The 23,330-nt window shown below is 41.0% G+C and overlaps 1 protein-coding gene across 2 annotated transcripts in view; it reads left to right on the top strand.

The window, feature by feature from the left end:
- Positions 1-23,330, top strand: part of HMCN1 (hemicentin 1) — a 482,637-nt gene that overhangs the window by 61,121 nt on the left and 398,186 nt on the right. For both annotated transcript variants that reach the window (XM_068240141.1, XM_068240142.1), the window contains exons 2-9: positions 24-94; positions 2,978-3,136; positions 4,337-4,459; positions 8,462-8,633; positions 10,091-10,197; positions 16,801-16,921; positions 21,080-21,343; positions 22,646-22,790. In XM_068240141.1, coding sequence (XP_068096242.1) covers positions 24-94; positions 2,978-3,136; positions 4,337-4,459; positions 8,462-8,633; positions 10,091-10,197; positions 16,801-16,921; positions 21,080-21,343; positions 22,646-22,790 — 1,162 coding nt within the window. The remainder of the gene's footprint in view (positions 1-23; positions 95-2,977; positions 3,137-4,336; positions 4,460-8,461; positions 8,634-10,090; positions 10,198-16,800; positions 16,922-21,079; positions 21,344-22,645; positions 22,791-23,330) is intronic.

Here is a 23,330-nt window from a genome sequence, read left to right on the forward strand (position 1 = left end):
TTCTTTAATTAACTGTGTTACAGAAATTGGTCCTGTAACCATCACAACAGATCCAGAAATATTCCAGAAAGAACTTAAAGAACTCTATGTACAGGTCAGTAAAATGTTACATTTATTAAAAACAATCTAAGGTAAAATAAAAGTCTGGGTGGTAGATTATCTTTAAAAGTCTAATTCAATTCACTTTTTCTCATAAGTTTTCTCCTAGATTACATTTTTATACCTTATCATTAAATGGCTTGTAAACCACCAGCAAGCGAGAAAATATTCAGAATAATTTTGACAGTACTTTTACCTACTTTTTGGTACTTTTTCAATTGCAGGGTGCTGAAAAGTTAGTTTAAAGAAAATATTAAAAATTATCTCCTAGGTGAAAACTTATGAGAAAAGTGAATTAAATAAAGGCTCAAGACGGAAAAGAGGCAAATATGTGGATTGCCCTTGCATGTCTATGTACAACAAACCAAGTAACCACTGCTGATGTGCTTAATTCAATGGAATGAAAAGCCTCATTCAGTTGCATGTTTTAAGAGATTCCCTTACATGTGAGTTTCCTTTTGCCTCTGAATTGCACACAGTTATCATATATCCAGAATGACCTGCTCCATCTTCAAAGTCCAAAAATGTATTTAATCTTGTTAACAACCCATATAGATAAATAAACAAATATAGGAAAGTCCACATGTTAAAGCTCTTCCATGTGAAGGTGTAAAGACATAAATACCTGGAGAATGGCATTTCAGAGATTAGCCCCGTTCTCAAGATTCCTGGTATACTGCATTTCCCCAAAAATAAGACAGTGTCTTACATTCATTTTTGCTACAAAATATGCATTAGGGCTTATTTTCGGTTGATGTCTTATTTTTTCCATAAACAACAATCTACATTTATTCTTGAACCAAAAAAATCAACATTTATTCAAATATAGTTATGCCATCACATTCTAGAACATCATTATAACTCTCCAAACCCTGGATTTCACCAAGAATTTCTTGTGACTCGATTTTGTTTTTCCATGTACAACAATCTACATTTACAGAGAGCCCAGCACTTGCCAACCCTTATTGTTTTGGGTCATGTGGGGTCTTTTGGGTGTAATTCGTTTAGTCTGCTTTCCTTGGTTAAGGGTCTATCTGAATTGCTGCATTCTATAAACAAAGATGGCAATTTTAACTGATTGCCATCTTAGTTACATAGTTACTTGGGTTGGACCATGCCTTGTAAGGGGTTTTCGCCTTCCTCTGGATCAACAGGGATAAGTGAGGGAGCAAGCTGGTGTTGTACTTAGTTTTTTGGTTGAACTCGATGGACGTATGTCTTTTTTCAACCAAAATAACTATGTAACTATTGCCAGTTGATGTCACTTTTGTGACATCATGTATCTCCATAGCTGCATGGACACAATTTAAATTCATATTTTTAATAAACTTTAATTAAGGCTTATTTTTGGAGTAGGGCTTATATTATAGAATTCTCCTCAATGTTCATCCCTGCTAATTGTATGTGTCTGAACAGGCAACCCCTAGACACACAGCTGTTTACTGATCCAGTCATAGGCAACTATGCAAAGTGTCTATACATTCATATTGATATCAATATTTTATAAGATGCTATTTTTAGTTGAACGTCAACTTTTGCTATATGTAGGAATGATACAGTTTACCCTTTGATGTTTTTCAAAGATGAGTTTATAGCAGATTTGAAAACAGCTTCAAAGGAATATACCCTGGCATTAACAATCATGCTACTGCATGACCTCAACCCTTTTTTTTCCAGTTTCCGTGCAATTTATCAAATGAACAACTATCATTATTGGTGATGTTATTCAAAGTGCACATCAGTTGTATGTATCTGTACTTGTTTCACTGGTTGTCCTGATCGCATTGTATGCTGAACTGCTCATGTCATGTATCTATGCACTACATTGTTGTATGTTTTGCATGTTGTAGAGCGCTACCAAATATGTTGGTGCTCTATAAATAATAATAATAATAATAATAATAATACTGCTACATATTAAGACCATCAAATGAGATTAATCTGGCAATAAAACGTCTAAATGATTTAAGTCACACAACATTGACAGAGGTGCCAAGCTCACATTGGACCCTTAGCTGTGTGATTCTCCTGTTGTTTTGTTGCCTGAGGAAGCGGGACTATGCCCGTGAAACACGTTGACTATTGTTTCCAGGAGTATGTGAATAAATAGTTTCTACTTCAATTTACAGCATTGAGTCTGTTTTGGGTTGGTTGGTCCACCACCGCCTACCGAACGTTTTAAACGTTTTTAGCGAATTTTATCCTTTTGGCGCCTCTGTACTTCTCTACAGATTAAGATATCCACCCCAGGTGGAGGGGTGTTACACCCTTTTTCTTCTATGCGCAGAGAGCGACATATTAGTCCTAAGTGGGGACAGGCTTAAACTCCCCACCTGCCTTTACAGTGGTTGCCTTGGCGGTAACCCTGGTTTGTAAGTATAATACTTACGATTCATAATGACTCCCTTTATCCAATACATACTACACTATATTGGGCTCTCGGTTTTCTGCTTTATAAGTCACACAACAATAAGCATTACTGAGCTTTAGTTAGAGATCTGGCATAGTTTCAGATTTATAAAATAACGATAAATCGTTGCATATTACATCATACAATGTATCAGGCATACACAGCTGTGTTGTCAGGCTAATATATTTACAGTATACATACTGTAACATACAATACACATGTAAACACACAAATAGCTGTTGAGGCCAAAACTGACTTTGTGTTCAGTATGAAATAGAACAGGCTTGTTCCAATATTGTTTAGAAATAAATGTTCACCAAATGAATGAAGTGATTTTCACCCCATCTGTGATCACTTAAAAATCACTTAATTTTAAAATAGTAACTCAGATTCAGTGTTTTCAATCTTAAGACACATTCCAATACCATACATATCTATATCTATGTTCACTAACATTTTCTTTTTAAGGGAGGAGGAGACTGCCCTGAGATGAGTGTTGGCGCTATTAAAATTGCCTTAGAAATATCTCTGCCAGGATCTTTTATTTATGTATTTACTGATGCCAGATCAAAGGACTACCAACTCGCCAATGATGTGCTGCAACTCATACAACAGAAGCAGTCTCAGGTAAGGTATTCTGTAGGTTAATATAAAAGAAAATGTCACACAAATGTCCCAGTATATGGTATAATTCTTCTACACTATTTTTCTAATCACAATGAACAATACACCAGGGGAGCTGCTCCCTTAGTGAATTGTTCAATGTGACTATCCCGACATTTACTAACAGAGGGAGAAACAAGGGGAGGGTTTTATCAGACCCACAGCAATTACCAGTGCAGTATATGTAAAACATAGTTATTATGACATCCATTAAAGTAGACAGGTATAACAGCAATGTTTAAAAGCATCCATATGTCACAACAGTATATATACAGCATATATATATATATATATATATATATATATATATATATATATATATATACATACATACATACATACCATACACTATATATATATATATATATATTAAAGGGAACACTTAAACAACACAAATTAAGTCAAAGTCTTCCCTTTTTTTTTACAGTCTGTATTATATATACATACTAACACATTTCATGTACTTATGCTAGTTGTTCCTGAAATGAAATTGCAGTTTGACAATTGGGACGAAGGGAATTAAAAAGCAGTATCACAAGGTGACATTGATCACATCACCTTAGAGATGCTTGAGGTGTCCATTTCAGTGTTTAATCATTCAATTAGGTCAAGAGTATTACTCTGTAAACATGTAGATGGTGAAGGTTAGTTGACCTTTCTACCTGTCTATGAGTAAGTATTAGGACTAGAGGCCATTCTTAGGGCAGTACAAGATGCCGAGCGTGGTCTCCTGTGGCCACGGTGGGTCTATCTTGAAGTCACAACAAAACAATCCTAAATGTTTGGCTACGTATGTAGCAACTTTATTCGTGCTTGGAGAAAAAGCTTAATTTAACACTATCTCTCGGTATATCTCCCTTAAGGCTCAACACACACCATACAATCTGGGTTGTTCAATCTTACCACTTTCATGTAGTATAAGAGCTTATCCAATCAATCATTCAAGGTATTTTTAATCTGTTGGCCCTTATACTACATAGATTTGGTAAATCTGTACAACCAAGATTGTATGGTGTGTGTTGAGCTTAAGCTAACTGTTTCTTGCAATTTTATGCAAACAGATCACATCCTAGCAATATTGACAGGTTGATAGAAACATGCTACTCTATCTGAGTTATAAAATACTGCATTCTAAGCACTACTTGCTGTAATCTAACCTTGCAGGTAGTGTTTGTGCTCACTGGAGACTGTGATGACAGAAGCCACGTGGGATATAAGGTGTATGAAGAGATTGCTTCCACCAGCTCTGGTCAAGTATTTCATTTGGACAAGAAGCAAGTTAATGAGGTACCCTAAAGTGAAAAAGAATGAGCCATATCTTTCATTGGGAAATCATTTTTAACTAGCAATAAATGATTTGTATAGGCTTGTTAAGTTTGTTTGTTTCTTACCCTGATGGCTAAGTATTGTCTGTACAAGAAACCAGCATTGCCATGTGCATACAGTTTCTCCCATGACTTTACTGCATAATCCCAATTAGCCCCTTCGATAATAATGTAACTAAGATGCTTTATTGATTTTACTATTGAGGTCTGAGATCCTCTTGACTGATAATTGTTTACTATTAATCAGCATGTTTGATGAATACCCTATGCCAATCTCACTGCCTCCTGACCATCCCTGTCTGAAAGCTTTACTCACACTTAAAGTGGATCTCCATCCAAAAATGAAAATCCCTTCAAGGATGTTGTAAAGAAAAGTTATATTTACCTTCGTCCCAAGAAGCTGTCCTGAAACCCCTGCATCACTCCACTTCCTGCGCCTAGTCGCGCCTCCCCTCTCTCCTCAGTAAATAGCTTGGCGTTTTTCTCTCCGTGGAGAGAGGGGAGGCAAGGCTAGGCGCGAGTGATGGATGGAAGTAGAGTGATGCAGGGGCTTTGGGAGGGCTTTGTAGAATGAGACTCCGCAGGTAAATATAACTTTCCTTTACAGCAGCGCTTGGCGTTTTCTCTCCACGGAGAGAGGGCAGGTGAGGCCAGGCACTGGAAGTGAAGTGATGCAGGGGTTTCAGGACGGCTTTGTGGGATGAGACTCCGCAGGTAAAAATTACTTTCCTTTACAGCAGTGTTGAAGAGTTTTACATTTTTGGATGGAGATCCTCTTTAATGCATGTGATTTGTACATCTGTATGAATACTGTTTTCTGTAATCTTTTTGATCAGTGTCCTTTGCTGATTCCTGGGCGCAGACAGGAAAAGAAATTAATATCAAGAAAGCAGTTTTCACTACTGCAATGACATAACTGCATATATAAGTTTGTTAATATTTTGCAACCAGGATTGCAAAAGATTACTCCCACCCTAGCAACCACTACCTCAATCTTCTCCCACTGGGGCACCACCTCAAAGCTATCTCCATCAAGACCTCCAGAAAAAAAGGAACTCCTTCTTCCCCCAAGCAGTCCTGGCTCTCAACTCAGCCACCCCCATCGCCAACTCACCCTGAGATATGTTAACAGCTATCCAGGCCGTGTTGCATATTGCATATTGCATATTGTATACTGTAAATCTGTAAAACTGCTTGATTAGGACATTCGTCCAGTATATTTTTGTATTTTTATAAGTGTACTCTATAGTCTGTTTATGTGTCAATTTTTGCTGTGTCCATTTATATTTATGTCCCTGTCCATGAAGGCTTGCTACCCTGTTGTACCCAACAACATTCCCTTGTACAAATATGTACTTGGTGAATAAAATCTATTCTGATTCTGATTAACCTCCCTGGCGGTTAAATTTTTTTGCCAAATTGGCAAAAAAACTTTTTTTTTTTTATTTTTTTTTTTTGTTTCATGTAAAGCTACCAGAGTGGTAGCTACATGAAACACCACTAGAGGGCGCATGTGTCCCTCTAGTGCGATCGTCGCCGGCATCTATAGCAAACAGGGGAACGCGTATACAACGCGTTCCCCTGTTTGGCTTCTCCTGTCGCCATGGCGACGATCGGGATGACGTCATGGACGTCAGCCGACGTCCTGACGTCAGACACCTCCGATCCAGCCCATAGCGCTGCCCGGAACTCATTGGTCCGGGCAGCGCAGGGCTCTGGCAGGGGGGGGGCCCTCTTTCGCCGCTGCGTGCGGCCGATCGCCGCAGAGCGGCGGCGATCAAGCTGTGCGCGCGGCTAGCAAAGTGCTGGTTGCGCGCACAGCAATTTACAGAATAAAAATCGCCCCACCAGGGGCTGAGATCTCCCCCTGCGCGGCATAGCCCGAGCTCAGCTCGGGCTTACCGCCAGGGAGGTTAATATACAGCGGAAGAGAACCAGCCTAACATAGAAGTGGAAGGGGCAAAGCATGTTTTTCACAACATGAGCACAGCCTCTATGAGAAGAAGCACAGTGTTTTGGTATAAGACAACCTTAAGGGAGTTATCAGGGAAAAAAGTCCAAATGAGCTTTACTCACCTGGGGCTTTCTCCAGCCCCTTGCAGCCGACTGTCCCACGCTGTCACCTCCGCTCCCCGCCGCTGTCGCGCTCTTGCCGCTCGGTAATCAGGCCAACCACGGGGTCGGCCTTACTGCGGCTGCGCAAATCGCCGCTGCCAATCATGGCCATGTGGCCCGCGCCTGCGCATTTCACCCCGGCCCACGTGGCCATGATTTCTATTTCAAGGTTCTAACTTTTGGCTTTTTGGTTCCAACCAAAAAGCCAAGCTTACAGCTTAGTACTTCACAAATAAATATCAGCTCTTAAGTCACGGGGGAAACCAATATTTTTGTTATACTGAGCTTTAGTTTTTGTATATAGCCCTTAAAAAGCAAGTGGTTAACATGAATCATCCTAATGGATGAAAGCTGAATGGCCAGCCTAGAAGACCAGTTTGATATTTACTCACTGGCCCTAACCTCTCCAGAAATGAGAAGTACACTATGATCCACTTTCCAATTGAATCGTGAACCATGTTAGATAAAGGGCTCTCATAATATAGAATTTATATTGTGAGTTAGCCCTTTTTTCTAAAATGGTTTATGATTCAAATGGGTAGTGGGTCATAGTGTACTTCTCATTTATTGATGAAACTGCAACCTTAGAGGCAGGGAGGTGGAAGAGCAGAGAGAACGACTTTCTTACAGAGCTTGCAGAGAGAAAGACTTTCTGTAATTCCTGAAAGGGCCTGTATGACCTCTGGTGGCTCCATATTGATGTGTGTGGTCAAAGGGAAATGATTCCCATTTCATATTACTTCTTGAAGGCCAGTCACTGCCAGATGCAGAGGCAGCCTTTGGGGGTGGCAAGTGGGGCGATCGCCCCAGGCCCCGCACATGAAGAGGGCTCCGCATGTCATGTCTGCCATACCATGCTCATTTTGGTGGTGGTGAAGGAAAGGTCTACAGAAGTCTAGCTGTTTGTGTTCTGAGCAGTGTGTCATTTACAAATACTCAGATTTTCCTATTTTGTTTTACACACCTTATATTTTGCACCAACCCCCCTTTTATTGCTCAGGTTTTCGTCTTCAGCATGCTTTACTGTACTATTGCATTTTTGTAATTAATTTCTGCACTGATGTGAAGCTTGCCAAATGTCAGATTAAGGTAACGTGCAAGAGCCTCGGCCTGAGGGCCCCAGGGGCATTTAGGTTAGACAAGCATGGACTGAAGCTAGAGGGGGCTCAGGCTGGAGCTTCCAGACTGCCTGTGGATTGGTGCTAGGTTTCATGGGGAGCTAGGGATAGGTAGAGGCTGGCTGGGGAGCTAGGGACAGGTAGAGGCTGGCTGGGGAGCTAGGGACAGGTAAAGTTTCATTACATTACATATTGTAATTGTTCCTATATTGGTTGGCTTAGGTTTTAAACAATAATAAGGCATACTGCTTTAGAGGTGGACAAGACGGTGACTGTGGTGGTACAGTACATGGCCTTCACTTATGGCTCTAGGCCCCGCATATGACACTCGCCCCAGGCCCCGCGTACTCTAAGGACGCCTCTGGCCAGATGTATGTAGCTGCCACCATGATTGCCAGTCTGAAGAATGGTGATAGACTACTTGGAAACATTACATTACATCTTCTGCCTCTGGTCACATTTTAGTGCAATTCCAGGCAATGACATCTACACAATCCAGGCAATGACATCTACACAATCACAGCCTTCTGGATTTTGTCACTGAACATGTTTCCAACATGTCCAAACACACTTGTTATATGTACCAATGAATAAATAACTTTTTTAATTACTGTATGTTTTCATTATTAAAAATAGATCTGTCCAATTTATAATGGCAAAGTAATTGTATTATTCCAGTTCACAAAATAAATCCGCATTCACATTAATGTTACATTGATTTTTTTGCTTAGGTCTTGAAATGGGTGGAAGAAGCTGTTCAGGCTTCCAAGGTTCATCTTGTTTCCACAGATCACCTGAGCGAGGCATCACTCACCTGGGAAATACCATTTGATCCGAGTCTTAAAGAAGTCACTGTATCTCTGAGTGGGCCATTACCAGACATTCAGCTCTACGATCCTTTAGGTGAGTAAGCAAAATTCTTGAGGGAATTGACAGAACAAAAAAACATACTGTGATTAACTTGGTGGTAATGAAAGGCCAACTGCTTTTGAATTCTTCATTTGTATTTGGCTCTAAACACAAACCTGACCTAGTGGATTCAGAGGAGTTACATGGTCGCCTGAGAGATTAATAAGATAACCTTGTGTAGGCAGGTTACTGCTGCAGAACCGCAATACTGAGAACTCCTGTAGAAAGAACTGAAGTTTCATGTAGTTTACCTTTAAAATATTCCACTTCATTGCATTAGTGAGAGTACCAATCAAACAAAGAGGATTTAAGCCCAGCGAAGGCTACAAAGCTGAAAGCTTGGTTATTCTTATTCTTTTTAGGTAGCCAATAAATGGTATCAGCCTGTTTTAAAACTTCTTGTTTAAACAAAGAGTTGGGGCTGCTTTGAAAGTAGTGAACCACTTTAATGTTCATTTCAACCTCTATTGTGGTTATGACATTACGTGCATGAAGGGTTATATCTAGCACACCACACTAGGAATGGGGCTATGTTTCAGTGTCTTGTTGGTCACTGTAAATTCTATCTGCTACTATGATTATAATCTTGGCTTTATCCCTGGTTTCCGTCATCTGCCTGCCTGGTTCTTGTCTTTACATTGTGTCTGTGCAATGGCCCTTAGTGAATGAAATGTGCCCTGACTGCCATCTGCTTTTTACTCTTCTGACAAACAACATAGTACTCCAGTCTGTCTGTTCATAAGTTACTGCTGAATGGGAACCTGAGGTCATTACAGGGTAGTACTATACAGAGAATATTAAGCCTCCTCTGAAATATACACTAATAATCTTTGATACTTAGGCAGGGCCGGGCCGAGGCATAGGCTGGAGAGGCTCCAGCCTCAGGGCGCATTGTAGGAGGGGGCGCAGAATTCATTCAGCTGTCATTGCTAATTGTGTTTGAAGCAGAAAGAAATAAGAAAAGGGGATACATGGCAGTGACTGCAAGCCAGATAACTAGATATTAAGGTGTTGGGGAGGTTGTGGGCCCTGTGGCGCCTCTTAGTCTAATAGCAATCAGTGTGTGATGGATGGGGTGGCAGGGATGGAGGGGCGCACTTTGGTGTCTCAGCCTTGGGTGCTGGAGGACCTTGTCCCGGCTCTGTACTTAGGGCTCGTTGACACAAATGACTAACAAGTTTTCTGTCTGAAGTCTGACTGGATTAACCACATGCTTAATTCAGGTGTGCGATTCAGATTGGACTTCAGCCGAAGAGATTAAAAGGGCTGTCAGGCAGCTGGTATTGTTTAAAAATATCTAAATATTGCAACCTCTATATCCCTATGAACTCAGGTGTTTATTAAGTACAGTTGGTGTGACTACATAGATGACTCTCATAAATGTTAAATATGCATTTCCCAAAATAAGATGTTACTTTACATAAAATATTTATTTCTATATGTAATTTTAGGGAGACAAATGAAACCAGAAACAGGTCTTAATGAGCTACTAAACATTCATAATTCTGCCAAAGTGTTAAATATTAAAGAACCAGCCTCGGGGACATGGAAAATCAAGGTAAGACAGATTAAAGAAACACCTATGTTAACGTGAATCTACTCTGAGAGATCAAGACAGCTGCCATTGCTGATATTCTTCTAAAACACCTGTTGCTATCCTGGTGGTCATTTTGAATCAATGAGTGTGCTGATGACGTGTTCTGGATCCACTTTGCCTAAATTACCTGTTGACTTCTGCAACCAAGAGATCAGCATGGCAGCAAGGATGTCAGCAACAAGAGCTTTCATAATATTCCAGTATAGGTCCATAGTTTTACTTTACTAACCCAGCTCTATAAAACAGAACTCAAATAAATTTTAAGTCTAATAACTAAGTTCAGCCACAGTTCTTTATATTTACAGTTAAGGATGAGAGCACTTTTCCCATATCAGCCCTCCTCCCATTCATTCGCCAATAACTTTATTACTCCTTATCACTGCTAAATTATCTACAGTATATTTTTTTTTTTCAGGACAAATTAGGCTTTTAGAGTGTGAACATTTTGTTTGGTACATACCAGATTTTCTATGCATTTTAAAGGGAATTAAGCTAAAAATTAGAAAAAAAAACACACTATATCTCCATTTACATCCAATAAAGCTTTACAATAAACAGTGCTAAGTATAAGTTAAACCCACACATTTTATTTGCTTATCCATCCTGGTTATTACAACATTTAGATTTTGTTCCTAGCACAATGTATGGTGACAATATTGTCTCTGGAAATAAAGGTGTCTTTTTTTGTTTTGTTTTTTGCTTTCTCACTGTACACTATCGTTGATTACGAGACCTTATTTGCAAAAATAACAGTAATACACCCTCATGGCATACATATTTAAAAAGCCAAGTTCCTAAGGTAACACTAGGGAAAAGAAGGGAGAGACCGCTGCACTCACGTGTATAGCCAAAAGGGAGCAGGGAAATCAAATGCCAAAGTCCACGAGCAACCAGAAAAATCCCGCTGCACCAGTTGGTTGGGTGAAATAGAAAATCCTTTATTTGATCTGTTAATCCATCATCAGTGTAGCAATAAAAAGCTCACGCGTATCGGAGCATAAAATGGCTCCTTAATCATAGCTTTCTGGTTGCTCGTGGACTTCCTAAGGTAACAATACATGTTTTTTTTCCTTATATTCTGTCACTTTATTTTCATTTTACAGGTCTTTTATTTTTGTACAGAATATGTGAAAATGTAATTGCTTTTGATTCAGTTTGTGACTAAAAAGAATACACAAGACAACGGGCCTCAACCCTAAAACCTTCTAAACCCCATTCTACAACTTATCAGGGTTAAAATGTTACCACATATGTCTCTTGTAGTTTTGCTAAGACTTTCCCAAGTTTGATCATAATTTTGAAAATTACTTTTTTTATGTTGGATTGAGTTTGTCCCTACCCATTTTTTATGTGACGTGTGTCCAAGCTTTAAGACACACCAAAATGCATTCTACAACTCTTCATGGTTAAAATGATACCACATATGCCTTATTTAGTAACAAACTGGTGATGTACTCTCCACAACTACACTGGCCATATATATCCATCCAGATAGGCTTAAGTGGTTAAAGAAAACCTAAAGTTAAAATAAACTTTGAAAACTAACTGTATTAATAGTACTTATAATAATTAGAACATTAGTGACATAGAAAAAAGGGCGTCAAGGGCTTCAGTTTTCAGGCTGCATTCTAAAGCTAGCCATACATCTATCGATTCTGATTCAATCGACAGAGCGGTTGACTTTATTAAGGAATCGACTTCTGTATGGTTGATTGAAAGTTGATCGACCCACACACTACAAATTATATCCTATGCGATTCACCTGCACTAATTGGTCTGACCGATGTTGTGTCTCCATGCTCTGAGTGTAAAATTTGATTCAAAGTGTACTGAATGACATATGAACAGTAGCCGATTCCTGTGCGATTGACCGATATCTTGCACCCTGCTCGATCGACTAAGCTGGTCAATTCGACATAAAATCAGCCACTTTCCATCGATTGGGAATTCTGGAACACACTCGATTCTCTCTCGATTCTATAAAATAATCGAATCAAATGGTCGATTGTATAGCCAATTCGCTAGATGTATTGCCACTTTTAACATCAGCTGTGTGAGGTAAAATCTGTTTTGAGTTGCAAAAAACAAAAAAGGGCCCCTTTGACTTTTTAGAACTAAAACCTTATCAACAATTTTCTCAGCCAGGTACTGTAGTAGCCTTTAGGTTTCTATTTACTTATTGAGGAGAGTGGGCTGAATTGACTTGACAAGCTCATTTGCATAGATAACAGAAGGGGATTTCAGACAACTACTAAGTTAAACTAGTACTATATGTACAGGGCTGACTGGCCTTTGACCTGAGCAACCTGAGCATTGAATCAGAGTGCTAAATAGCCAGGGGCATTGGCTGGATCCCCCCCAGCTGTGTTGAGACATTACACATCTCTCAGCATCCAGGGGAAGGGATGGGGAAATTAAAACTGGGGGCACATCTGGCTACCTATACGGGAGATGCCCCCAGCACTTAATATTGGGGGCACAGCTGGCTACCTATACAAAAGGGGGGGGGCATAATTGGCTACCTATCACTGGCCACTACTAAGAACACAGGGTTTTTGCTAGCGGTGTTGCAATCTTTGTCAGCACAGGCAGTTAAAATCTGGGGGGACCAATGTGAAACCTAAGACTGGCCATGTACATGTACCAATGTTTATCCCATCATGTCACTTGTGACCTCAGTTATTCTTTAAAGGGAGCCTGAAGTGAGAGGAATATGGAAGCTGCCATATTTATTCCCTTTACTAAATAAGAGTTGCCTGGCTATTTAGCTGACCCTCTGCCTCTAATACATTTAGCCATAGACCCTGAAGAAAAAAACATGCAGCAGATCAGGTGTATCTGACATTATTGCCTGACAATATTAGGTGCATGCTTGTTTCTGGTGTGATTCAGATACTACTGCAGCAAAAGAGACCAGCAGGGCTGCCAGGCAACTGGTATTGTAAAAAATAAAATAAATGGGGAGCTTCCATATACTCTTTCGCTTTAGGTTCTCTTTAAGAGAAAATTATTTTAAATGAATTATGAATAGAAAAGCTGTAAAACAGCAAACAAAAAATACCAGTGTACTGGACCGGATTTACCATAAGGCACTGTAGGCACGTGCCTACAGGCGCCTGCCGTGGGAAAGGCGGCTCCCCTTCCTGATCATCCACCCTCTCCCCATGAAGAGAGGGCGTCTTCTGCGTTCCTTCTCCAGCAATATCATGCTCAGGCGCCGCTTCCCTCCCTCGCATGTGTGGCTGTGCAGAATGGACGGGGATACCCTCATGTAGCAAGCGCTGGCGCAGGACAGGAAAGAGAAGACGACAGGAAAGAAGCTGTTTCAGGGCGATTTGTCAGCAGCTCTCCACAGTCCGCACCTTGTTACTCCTAAGCAGGGACAAGGACAGCGCCGAGACCGTAGCCCGGAACACAGCCTCTCCCTGCGACAGGCAGACCTCCCAGGTGATAGCAGCTCATCCTCACTCAGGCAAAGTCCCTGCACCTCCGGGCTGTCAGAGCTGAACAACCACGTGGATACAGGCTGCTTCCTATAAGCCATGCTGTATACTGCTGTGCCTGCCCTCTTCAACACGATCGCTGATCTCCTAGGCTAGAGCAGACCAGTACAAAGAGGAGGGCAGCCCCCTGCTTAGCCCAGCAGCAGTCCCCAATGGGGGAGGGGGGAAGGTCACCGAGCAGCTGGCCATGCTACAGTTCTCTGGATGCTGGATTACACTCCGTCCTCAGCCCAGCTAGATCCCTACTTCTCATCATGCTCATCCTTCTCTGATCTGTCCTTGTCATTATGCTCATCCTTCTCTGCTCTGTTCTTCTCATTATGCTCATCCTTCTCTGCTCTGTCCTTCTCATTATACTCATCCTTCCCTGCTCTGTCCTTCTCATTATACTCATCCTTCCCTGCTCTGTCCTTCTCATTTTGCCCATCCTTCTCTGCTCTGTCCTTCTCATCCTTCTCTGATCTGTCATTCTCATTATGCTCATCCTTCTCTGCTCTGTCCTTCTCATCATGCTCATCCTTCTCTTCTCTGTCCTCATCATGCTCATCCCTCTCTGCTCTGTCCTTCTCATTATGCTCATCCTTCTCTGATCTGTCCTCATTATGCTCATCCTTCTCTGCTCTGTCCTTCTCATTATGCTCATCCTTCCCTGCTCTGTCCTTATCATTAGGCGCATTCTTCTCTGATCTGTCCCTCTCATTATGCTCATCCTTCTCTGGTCTGTCCTTCTCATCATGCTTATCCTTCCCTGCTCTGTACTTCTCATTTTGCCCATCCTTCTCTGCTCTGTCCTTCTCATCATGCTCATCCTTCTCTGATCTGTCCTTCTCATTATGATCATCCTTCTCTGCTCTGTCCTTCTCATTATGATCATCCTTCTCTGCTCTGTCCTTCTCATTACGCTCATCCTTTCCTGCTCGGTCCTTCTCATTATGTGCATTCTTCTCTGATCTGTCCCTCTCATTATGCCCATCCTTCTCGATCTGTCCTTCTCATTATACCCATCCTTCTCTGCTCTGTCCTTCTCATCATGCTCATCCTTCTCTGCTCTGCCCTTCTCATCATGCTCATCCTTCTCTGCTCTCTCCTCATCATGCTCAGCCTTCTCTGCTCTGTCCTTCTCATTTTCCTGCTTCACTGCTCTGTCCTCTTCCTCCTCTTGCTTCACTGTTCTGTCCCCCTCATCCTCCTGCATCACGGTTTTTCCTCCTCATCCACCAGCTTAACTGTTATCATCCTCCTGCTTCACTCCTCATTCCCAACTTCACTGCTCTGTCCTCCCCATCCCAAACTTCTCTGCTCATTTCTCCTCATCTAAAACTTCACTGCTCTGTCCTCCTCATCCCACAACTTCACTGCTCTGTCCTCCTCATCCCAAACTTTACTACTCTCATTCTCCTGCTTCACTGCTCTGTCCTATTCATCCTCTTGCTTCACTGCTCTGTCCCCCTCATCCTCCTGCTTCACGGTTTTTCCTCCTCATCCACCAGATTGACTGTTGTCATCCTCCTACTTTACTCCTCTGCCCTCCTCATTCCCAACTTCACTGCTCTGTCCTCCCCATCCCAAGCTTCACTGCTCTGTCTTCCCCATCCCAAACGTCACTGATCTGTCCTCCTCATCCCCCAACTTCACTGCTCTGTCCTCCCCATCCCCAACTTCACTGATCTGTCCTCCTCATCCCCCAACGTCACTGCTCTGTATTTCCCATCCCCAACTTCACTGATCTGTCCTCCTCATCCCCCAACGTCACTGCTCTGTACTCCCCATCCCAAACTCCACTGTTCTGTCTTCCTCATCCCCAACTTTGGTGCACCATTTTCCTCATCCCAAATGTCATGGCTCTTTCCTCCTCATCCTTCACTCCTCTGTCCTCTAATCCCTGCCTCTCATAACTGACATCCTTAAAAATATGTTTTGAACTCTATTATATTTGAATGTCACTAACTGTCCTTGGGGTCTTGCATATTAATTACTGTCTCGTGTCATCCTTAGTGACCTGAGACATTTATTAGAGTATAAGATCCTAAGGATAGTTAGTGACATGATGTATGATTTAAAATTCAGAATATTTTACTTGGGGGTGTGGCCTATGATGAGGGGCGGAGTTTAGGGTGCCAAGAACGCCTATGCCTACAGGCTCCCGAGTTGTAAATCCGGCCCTGCCAGTGTAGAGATCCTTAACAACTGATGACCTAGCGGGGGCGTTGCTAGAATCCTAAAAGATCCGGGGCACTTTTGGGCATTCCAGATGAAAAATAGGTGTGGCCATGCACAAGCAGGCCTGCCCAGAAAAAAAAAATGCAGCATATCACAGAAATAGGCAATGTCACATATGGGACCTGCTGGGTGCTGTGTGGTGCCATGCTGGGCACTGTGGTAGCTCTATGGGGCATGCTGGGTGTTGTGGTGACATACTCAAAGCTGTGGTGCCTGGAGCCTCCATAGGGAGCATGCATTGTTGTGTGTGTCCTCACTCTTCCTCCACCTGAACCCCCCAAGAGAGTAGCACTACTACTACTACTACTACTACTATCACCACCACCACCACCACCACCACCACTACTACTACTTCTACTACTACCCTTCGTCCACTCTCCAAGTCTGGACACATCTTCTGTAGCTGGCGATTCTCCCCTAGCATCCGAGAATCAAACTCTAGGAGCTCTAGCATCTGATTCATTATCAGACACTAGGGGGAGAAGCCTGGCAGTTTCCTGTCTGTGAACCTTGTTGCATTGTGGGAAATATCTCTTTACAGCTGTTTCCAACTGCCAAAAAAGCATGCAGCAGCTACATCACCTGCCGACAGTAAAAATGTCACTATGTAATACATGTCAGAATGTAAATCAGGGATTTAAAAGATTTTACAATGGGCAAACACTGACTAAATCATTTATACATAATTATTGTAAAAATGAAGCACTTTTTTTATTATATTATTTTCACTGGGGTTCCTCTTTAAAGCAAAAGCTGTTATTTCAAATTCCTCATAAATGACCACTTAAAAATATTATTTAATTAACTTTAATTATGTAAATTGTTTTTATTTTTCTTCTAGACCTCAAGCAACGGACGTCATTCTGTGAGAATCACAGGTGTAAGCACAATAGATTTCCGGGCTGGTTTTTCCAATAAACTTACATCGGACTTCAGTAAAATGTCCAGCAGACCCATAGAAGGTTGTTTTGTTAGATGTCATTTTATTGTTTAAATGCATTTAACATAATGTTACATCATATATAATATATGCTAATTTCCAACACATAACAATTTAAAAAAGGACTCCACCAACCAGTTAGGATCATGAATTAGTACAACACAGATGGTACAAGGCCGGCCTTGGACTAAGTGTTAGTCATACAAGATGCTGTACTCACCTTGCACAAAATGTGGCATAACATTACTGCAACATATAGATACGTACGTAGTCAATAAAAATATATATGCATCAATCACACTGTCTGCAAATAGTCCAATAATATAATGTATGGCTACTAGCAATGAAACCAGGAATGGGAAGCTTAGTACAGACATAGCAAAAATAGAAACATAGCTATTATGGAAAAAATATGGGATCGTCCCAGTGCATGAATAGATCACTCCTATTATGCACACCACAACATACACATATTCACACTTCTCTACCCCTAATTAAAGGACATCTGTGGCGAGAGGTATAGTTACATAGTTATTTGGGTTGAAAAAAGACATACGTCCATCGAGTTCAACCAGAAAACAAAGTACAACACCAGCCTGCTCCTTAACATATCCCTGTTGATCCTGAGGAAGGCAAAAATCCCTTATAAGGCATGGTCCAGTTAGCCCCAAGAGGGAAAAAATTCCTTCCCGACTCCAGATGGCAATCAGATAAAATCCATGGATCAACGCCACTGGGCATTACCTAGTAATTATAGCCATGGATGTCTTTCAACGCAAGAAAAGCATCTAAACCTCTTTTAAATGCAGATATAGAAATTGCCATAACTACTTCCTGTGGCAATGCATTCCACATCTTAATCACTCTTACTGCAAAGAATCTTTTCCTAAATAAATGGCTAAAGCGTTTTCCTCCATGCGCAGATCATGTCCTCTAGTCCTTTGTGAAGGCCTAGAGACAAAAAGCTCATCTGTCAAGCTTTTATATTGCCCTCTGATGTATTTATACATGTTAATTATGTGGAGGCTGCCATATTTATTTCTGTTTAGGCAATACCAGTTGCTTGGCTGTCCCGCTGATCCTCTGCCTCCAATATATTTAGCCATAGACCCTGAACAAGCATGCAACAGATCAGGTGTTTCTGACATTATTGTGAGATCTAACAAGATTAGCTGCATGCTTGTTTCTGGTGTAATTCAGACACTTCTGCAGCCAAACAGATCAGCAGGGCTGCCAGGCAACTGGTATTGTTTAACAGGAAATACAGTAAATATGGCAGCCTCCATATTTTTCTCACTTCAGTTGTCCTTTAAATAGCTGTATGGGCCTCTTCGGACTTCAAGGACCAGTATCTCCAGGGATGCTGCTCTCCGCCAGGGCTTGTCACATAAAATTTCAATTTAGCCAGAGCTCTAGATTATTTTCCAGCATTTACATGGAAAACAACACTTATTTGTCATCTGCACAGTTTAGCTGGATGCATCATGAATACTGAACCAGTTTATACCATACGGAGGCAGACTTAAGGTCCGTACACACCTTCAATATGTATCATCTGTGAGGACCAAGTTTGATTCCACAGGCAACACTGTGGGGAATGATTGCATATTGATTTGTCTCTCATCTATAGCCAAGCATATATGGGGAGGGAAGGAAGGATGGTGGCATGACTCACGATGGAGCAGCTTCCAGCGGGTGTGGTAAGCTGTGGTTAAAGGTTAGCCCTGGGGGGGTGTTGCAGTTAGCTGTGGGGGGTGCTTAAGGCTAGCTGTAGGAGGCTAATTAAGGATAGCGGTGGAAGGGTTTAAGGTTAGCAGTGGGGGGGGGGGGGGGGGGTTAAGGTTAGCCATGGAAGGTGGTTAAGCTCAGGCACCGGTAGTGGGAGATTTAGGTTTAGTTGCAGGATTAGGTTTACTTGTAGTATGTTTGCCGGTGTTGTTTACTGGTATTTTACTCAGGTACTTTAAATCAGAATTTACATGCTCAAAACGTAGACTGTCGGTTAATTAACTGATAGTTTCTAGGAAGTGTCTGCAACACCTCAACCAAATAACTGTGTGTGCTAGGGCTCAGAACAAGAGCAATTATATGGTAGAGGAAGAAAGCCCTTAAAAAATAGCACCTCCCACAGCAAAATTTGAAAAAGTATAACAACAATCTTTATTCAACATTGGGTATATTAATAATCACAGTACTGATGATTCAATTAAGAATAAAACCATTTAAAAACCAAGCAAATATTCCAACATGATCCCTGCTGCATATGAAACAATCACTCTAAATGCAATATATTGTATAATAACACAATGCTGCTGTCAGATATAAAACCCCACAGTAGGCTGAGGCAGGGAACACACTTGACTGTTTTCGTGCGCGTTTTCTGCACAGAAAAACTGAGAACTCATGTTAATCAATGGGCTAGTACACACTTACTGTGTTGTTCGCGCGCAGAAAAAAAACTGACATTCTGCATCCTGATTCTGCACATTTTGTCAGTTTTCTGTATCAATTACATCAGCTGCTGTGAAAAAAACGCGCGCATTTTCCTGCATGGAAACACACTTAGTGTGCAGGAAAAGTATGCAGGAAAACGCGCGCGGAAAACTGAAAGTCAAGTGTGTTCCCTGCCTCAATATTTGGCCCAACAGGGGGAGAATACGGGTTCAGTATACAACCTAATGTGATGCAGGACCAATAAACACCTGTGCAATAAAAAAAAAAAAAGACCACACGAATAAATATCACATATATAAGATTATGAAATAAAGTGCACAATTGCTATCCAAGTATACAGTATTACTAGTGATAAGATGCCTAGTAAAAATTTAAGGCAAAGGAGCAGCCCATAGGAAAAAGAGCATAAAGTAGAGTAGTGCAAAAAATAGGAGATATTTAGCCCAGAAATGGTGAAGTCAATCTCAGCAGCACAGCAGGGAACAAGGAATCCCCTCAGAGGACAAGATCCCACTAGTTCCGCGAGAGTCACCTCGCTTTATCAAGGAGAGAGGATGCAAGTGAAGCCACCATAGCAGCCTTTAAATAGGAAAGAAAAAGGAGGGAACACCCATAATCATCACTCAACGCCTGCAAATAATGCCAGGAGTGAGAGAGGGAAAGGAAACCAGCACTTCCTGGATTTGTAACCAGCTTGGAACACAAACCAGAAGTGATGTAATAGTTACAGGGTGCAGCAGCACCAATCACCAGAGAATAAGGCAGCAAGCAGTGTAGTGAGACAGGAAGGAGGAAGAGGTTCAGAGACTTCCAGGTATATCAGCTACTATGTTAACCCCTTCCATGCCACACAGCACATTTATGCAGTTATATAACATGCTTGATGACAACAATATACACTGTAAATGAATCATTAACTAGTTATAAATACATTTCATCCAGTTTATAAGTCCAGATAGACGTTTTGAGCAAATTGAAGTTCATTCAGTAGCCAAAGTAAATTTATTATGAATGCAAAATATTTGCATCATAGATTCCACAGAATTTCATCCTTATAGTTCTTTTTGAGCTGTACAAGGTCCAAGCATGTAGAGAAAAGTTCCATACATTTGTAAATTGCATCCCAGTTTTCCCAACAAAGTCCTTTAAAGGGCCAGAGAACATAAATCAGCATGAGGGTTTTTATAGCTAACAGCGTCCCATATTCGAGGGAGGTATGATGTCCATATACTGGGGTCATCAAGAGTCCACATAAGTCCATAAGAACATAGATATCACATGTATAGCAAAACACAGGGGGCAATCTTGAAAGGGACCTCTGCATCTCTTCCTATTACCAACAAAATGACTCATGCATCGGTCGGTTAATTAACTGATATTCTGCTTGCTGAAATTGGGCACCCACATTTTCCCACTCCTCAGGGAAGGGTAACATTGCACTTGGGGGTCAATGGCTAAGCTAAAAAAAAGAAAACAACCTGCAAGAGTGGAGCTTTGATATAGAAATACAAATCAAAATATGATAGGCATGAATCAATTTTCTATTGTTTAATGAAAGGCTCCCAATTTGCGCTTACTCTTTTTCATGCAGCTAGTGTCATCAATGGGAACTCTAGAGCTACAAAGAAAATGTTAAATCACTGACAAGTACACAGAATATGTGACATTTTTAATCCTTTTAGTCTAATCTCTGCTTGTGACTGACATAATGATGTTTTGCTTACAGGCATCCTGACATATGTGCTATTAAACACAACTGGCTTACAGCATCCAGGCAGAATTGATCGCCTTGACTTGCTGACTACTTCAGGAATGCTTCTTCAGTCAATTCCAGTAAAATATTATCCTGGCAGGGTACCCTATGAAATATGGAATGTCACTGCCTTTACTCCACCAAACGAAGCTTTTTTCTTAAGAATAACAGGATATGATAAAGATGATTACCTATTTCAGCGTGCCTCCAGTGTGTCCTTTTCAAATATTATTCCAGGTAATTGTGAAATCCTAATAAACCAAGTAATATGAAACCGAGGAAAGAAGAGTGAAGTTGTTGTCATAGTGATTATTTGTATTATCTGAGCAGTAAAAATGACACTTGGAAATTCATTTGTTAAATTGAGTATTAGCTCTATGTTCTGCAACCTCACTGTCTGTAGAATTCTTAGATCAATATATAGTCAGCATTGAAACTGCTCACCATTTATTTATTTTATTTTATGAACTTGTAGGCTGATTTCATGATGAAAGCATAGAGGCATGTAGGTGTTGCCCAGTTTGGCCAGTATTGTGTTATGAAGCGGAAATTCTTATGTCAATGGTAACATCAGCAGCAGCCGCAGACATTTGGCAGCTGCTCTTGGGTGGATCTCTGTTATTATCAGATGCTAATGATCCAACCACTGGGCACTGACATTTTATTTTATCTCCATTCACAATTACTTTTGATACAGTATATTGATTAAACTGATTGTGAAGGGTGGAACAAGTATTTTTCTTTCTATGTAGAGCAAGGTGAGATTTTAAACCAACTTAAAACATTTGTAATCTAACTTTTGTGTCTACAATTCTTCTATTTGACACTATATACTACATACACTGTGTCAGTGCCATAGCTAAGGAGCATTGGGCACTAGTGCAAGTTTTTCTTTGGACCATCTTGAAGCACTGTATAGATAAACGCTGATATTAGTGAGGTGTAAACTGCGGACAGATACAGCATGTTATTTATTCAAAGTGCATGTTGAGGTGATCATTACCAGCGAAGTATCAATGAAGAACTAATACAGCAGTGGAAGGAGGGGCCCCTGTTGGGCCCCTTTGGTCTAATGGCCCTGGTGCAGTCACCACCTCAGCAGTCCCTTTTGCTACTCCATCATCCTGGATCTCCTCCTGAAACTTTTGTTCACTCTCCTGGACTTTTTGCTAGGAAAGGTGAACACAGGTCTATGCCATTGCTCATATTTTGATGTAGCATTCCATAGAAATTCTCTATGAATGAGTGAATCATGGGACCTTTATATCCCTCTTGGAGGTATAGAGCTGACAGCATAATGGATGGTAGCCAGCTAGTGAACAGGTCTCTCACCTTCTAGCTCCTCCCTATGTGCTGCTGAACGATTAACTATTTGTACCCAGCATAGTATGCTAACAGTTTTTTTTTATTGTGTGACTCTTCTGCAGTGCTGGACACAAAGAGATTATCTCTTAGCAGAAGGAGGAGGTATGTAGGGTCATGTGAATTGTGCTGATAATTATTTGAAATAGCAACTAACGTGATTGTTTATGCTTTTAGGGCAACCAAAAGTATCAATGCCTAAGGTAACTCCGGGGTATTACTTGCAACCTGGCCACATTATTTGCTCTGTGGAAAGTCTTATACCCATAAATGTGCACTTCAGCAAGAATGGAATCCGACTCGGGCCAGAACAAAAATTCCAGTGAGTATTACATATTTAACATGGAAGAATTTACCTCACTAACTGCAGTGCAGCTCTCAGTCTAATGTTCTGGTCATAGTCTAGTGACAATGTTAAGGGCATCCAGGTAATGTACCAGGCCAGTATGGTCGTGTGGTGTTGGAGAAATCAAATACAATACACATTGAGCCTGTGTATTGTCATTGCAAGATTGCTGACCAACATGCCGCCCTAGTGGAAGATAAAATGATTGTTTGTTGGTTAGAGACTAGTGCAGTTTAACTTATCGAAAATGTTCCTTTAGTTTCACAAACACAAATCAGTTATTATCATACCAATAGTGGAAGTGGAGTATTGTTAAATGGTATCATCCTGATTCAAAACTTCCTTCTTATCACATCAGTTACTGTATATACAGTACAGTACATTACAAGCATTTGAAAATGGTGTACTACACAGACATGCCTGTTTGATACAAGCATGTAATGCACTAAAATAGACCTACTGTAAGTGCATACAGAAATGGTATCTCCAGCATCGTCAGTGTAATGAATAATTCAA

This window comes from Hyperolius riggenbachi, chromosome 6, assembly GCF_040937935.1.
Source record: "Hyperolius riggenbachi isolate aHypRig1 chromosome 6, aHypRig1.pri, whole genome shotgun sequence".
In the NCBI taxonomy this organism is placed as follows: domain Eukaryota; kingdom Metazoa; phylum Chordata; class Amphibia; order Anura; family Hyperoliidae; genus Hyperolius; species Hyperolius riggenbachi.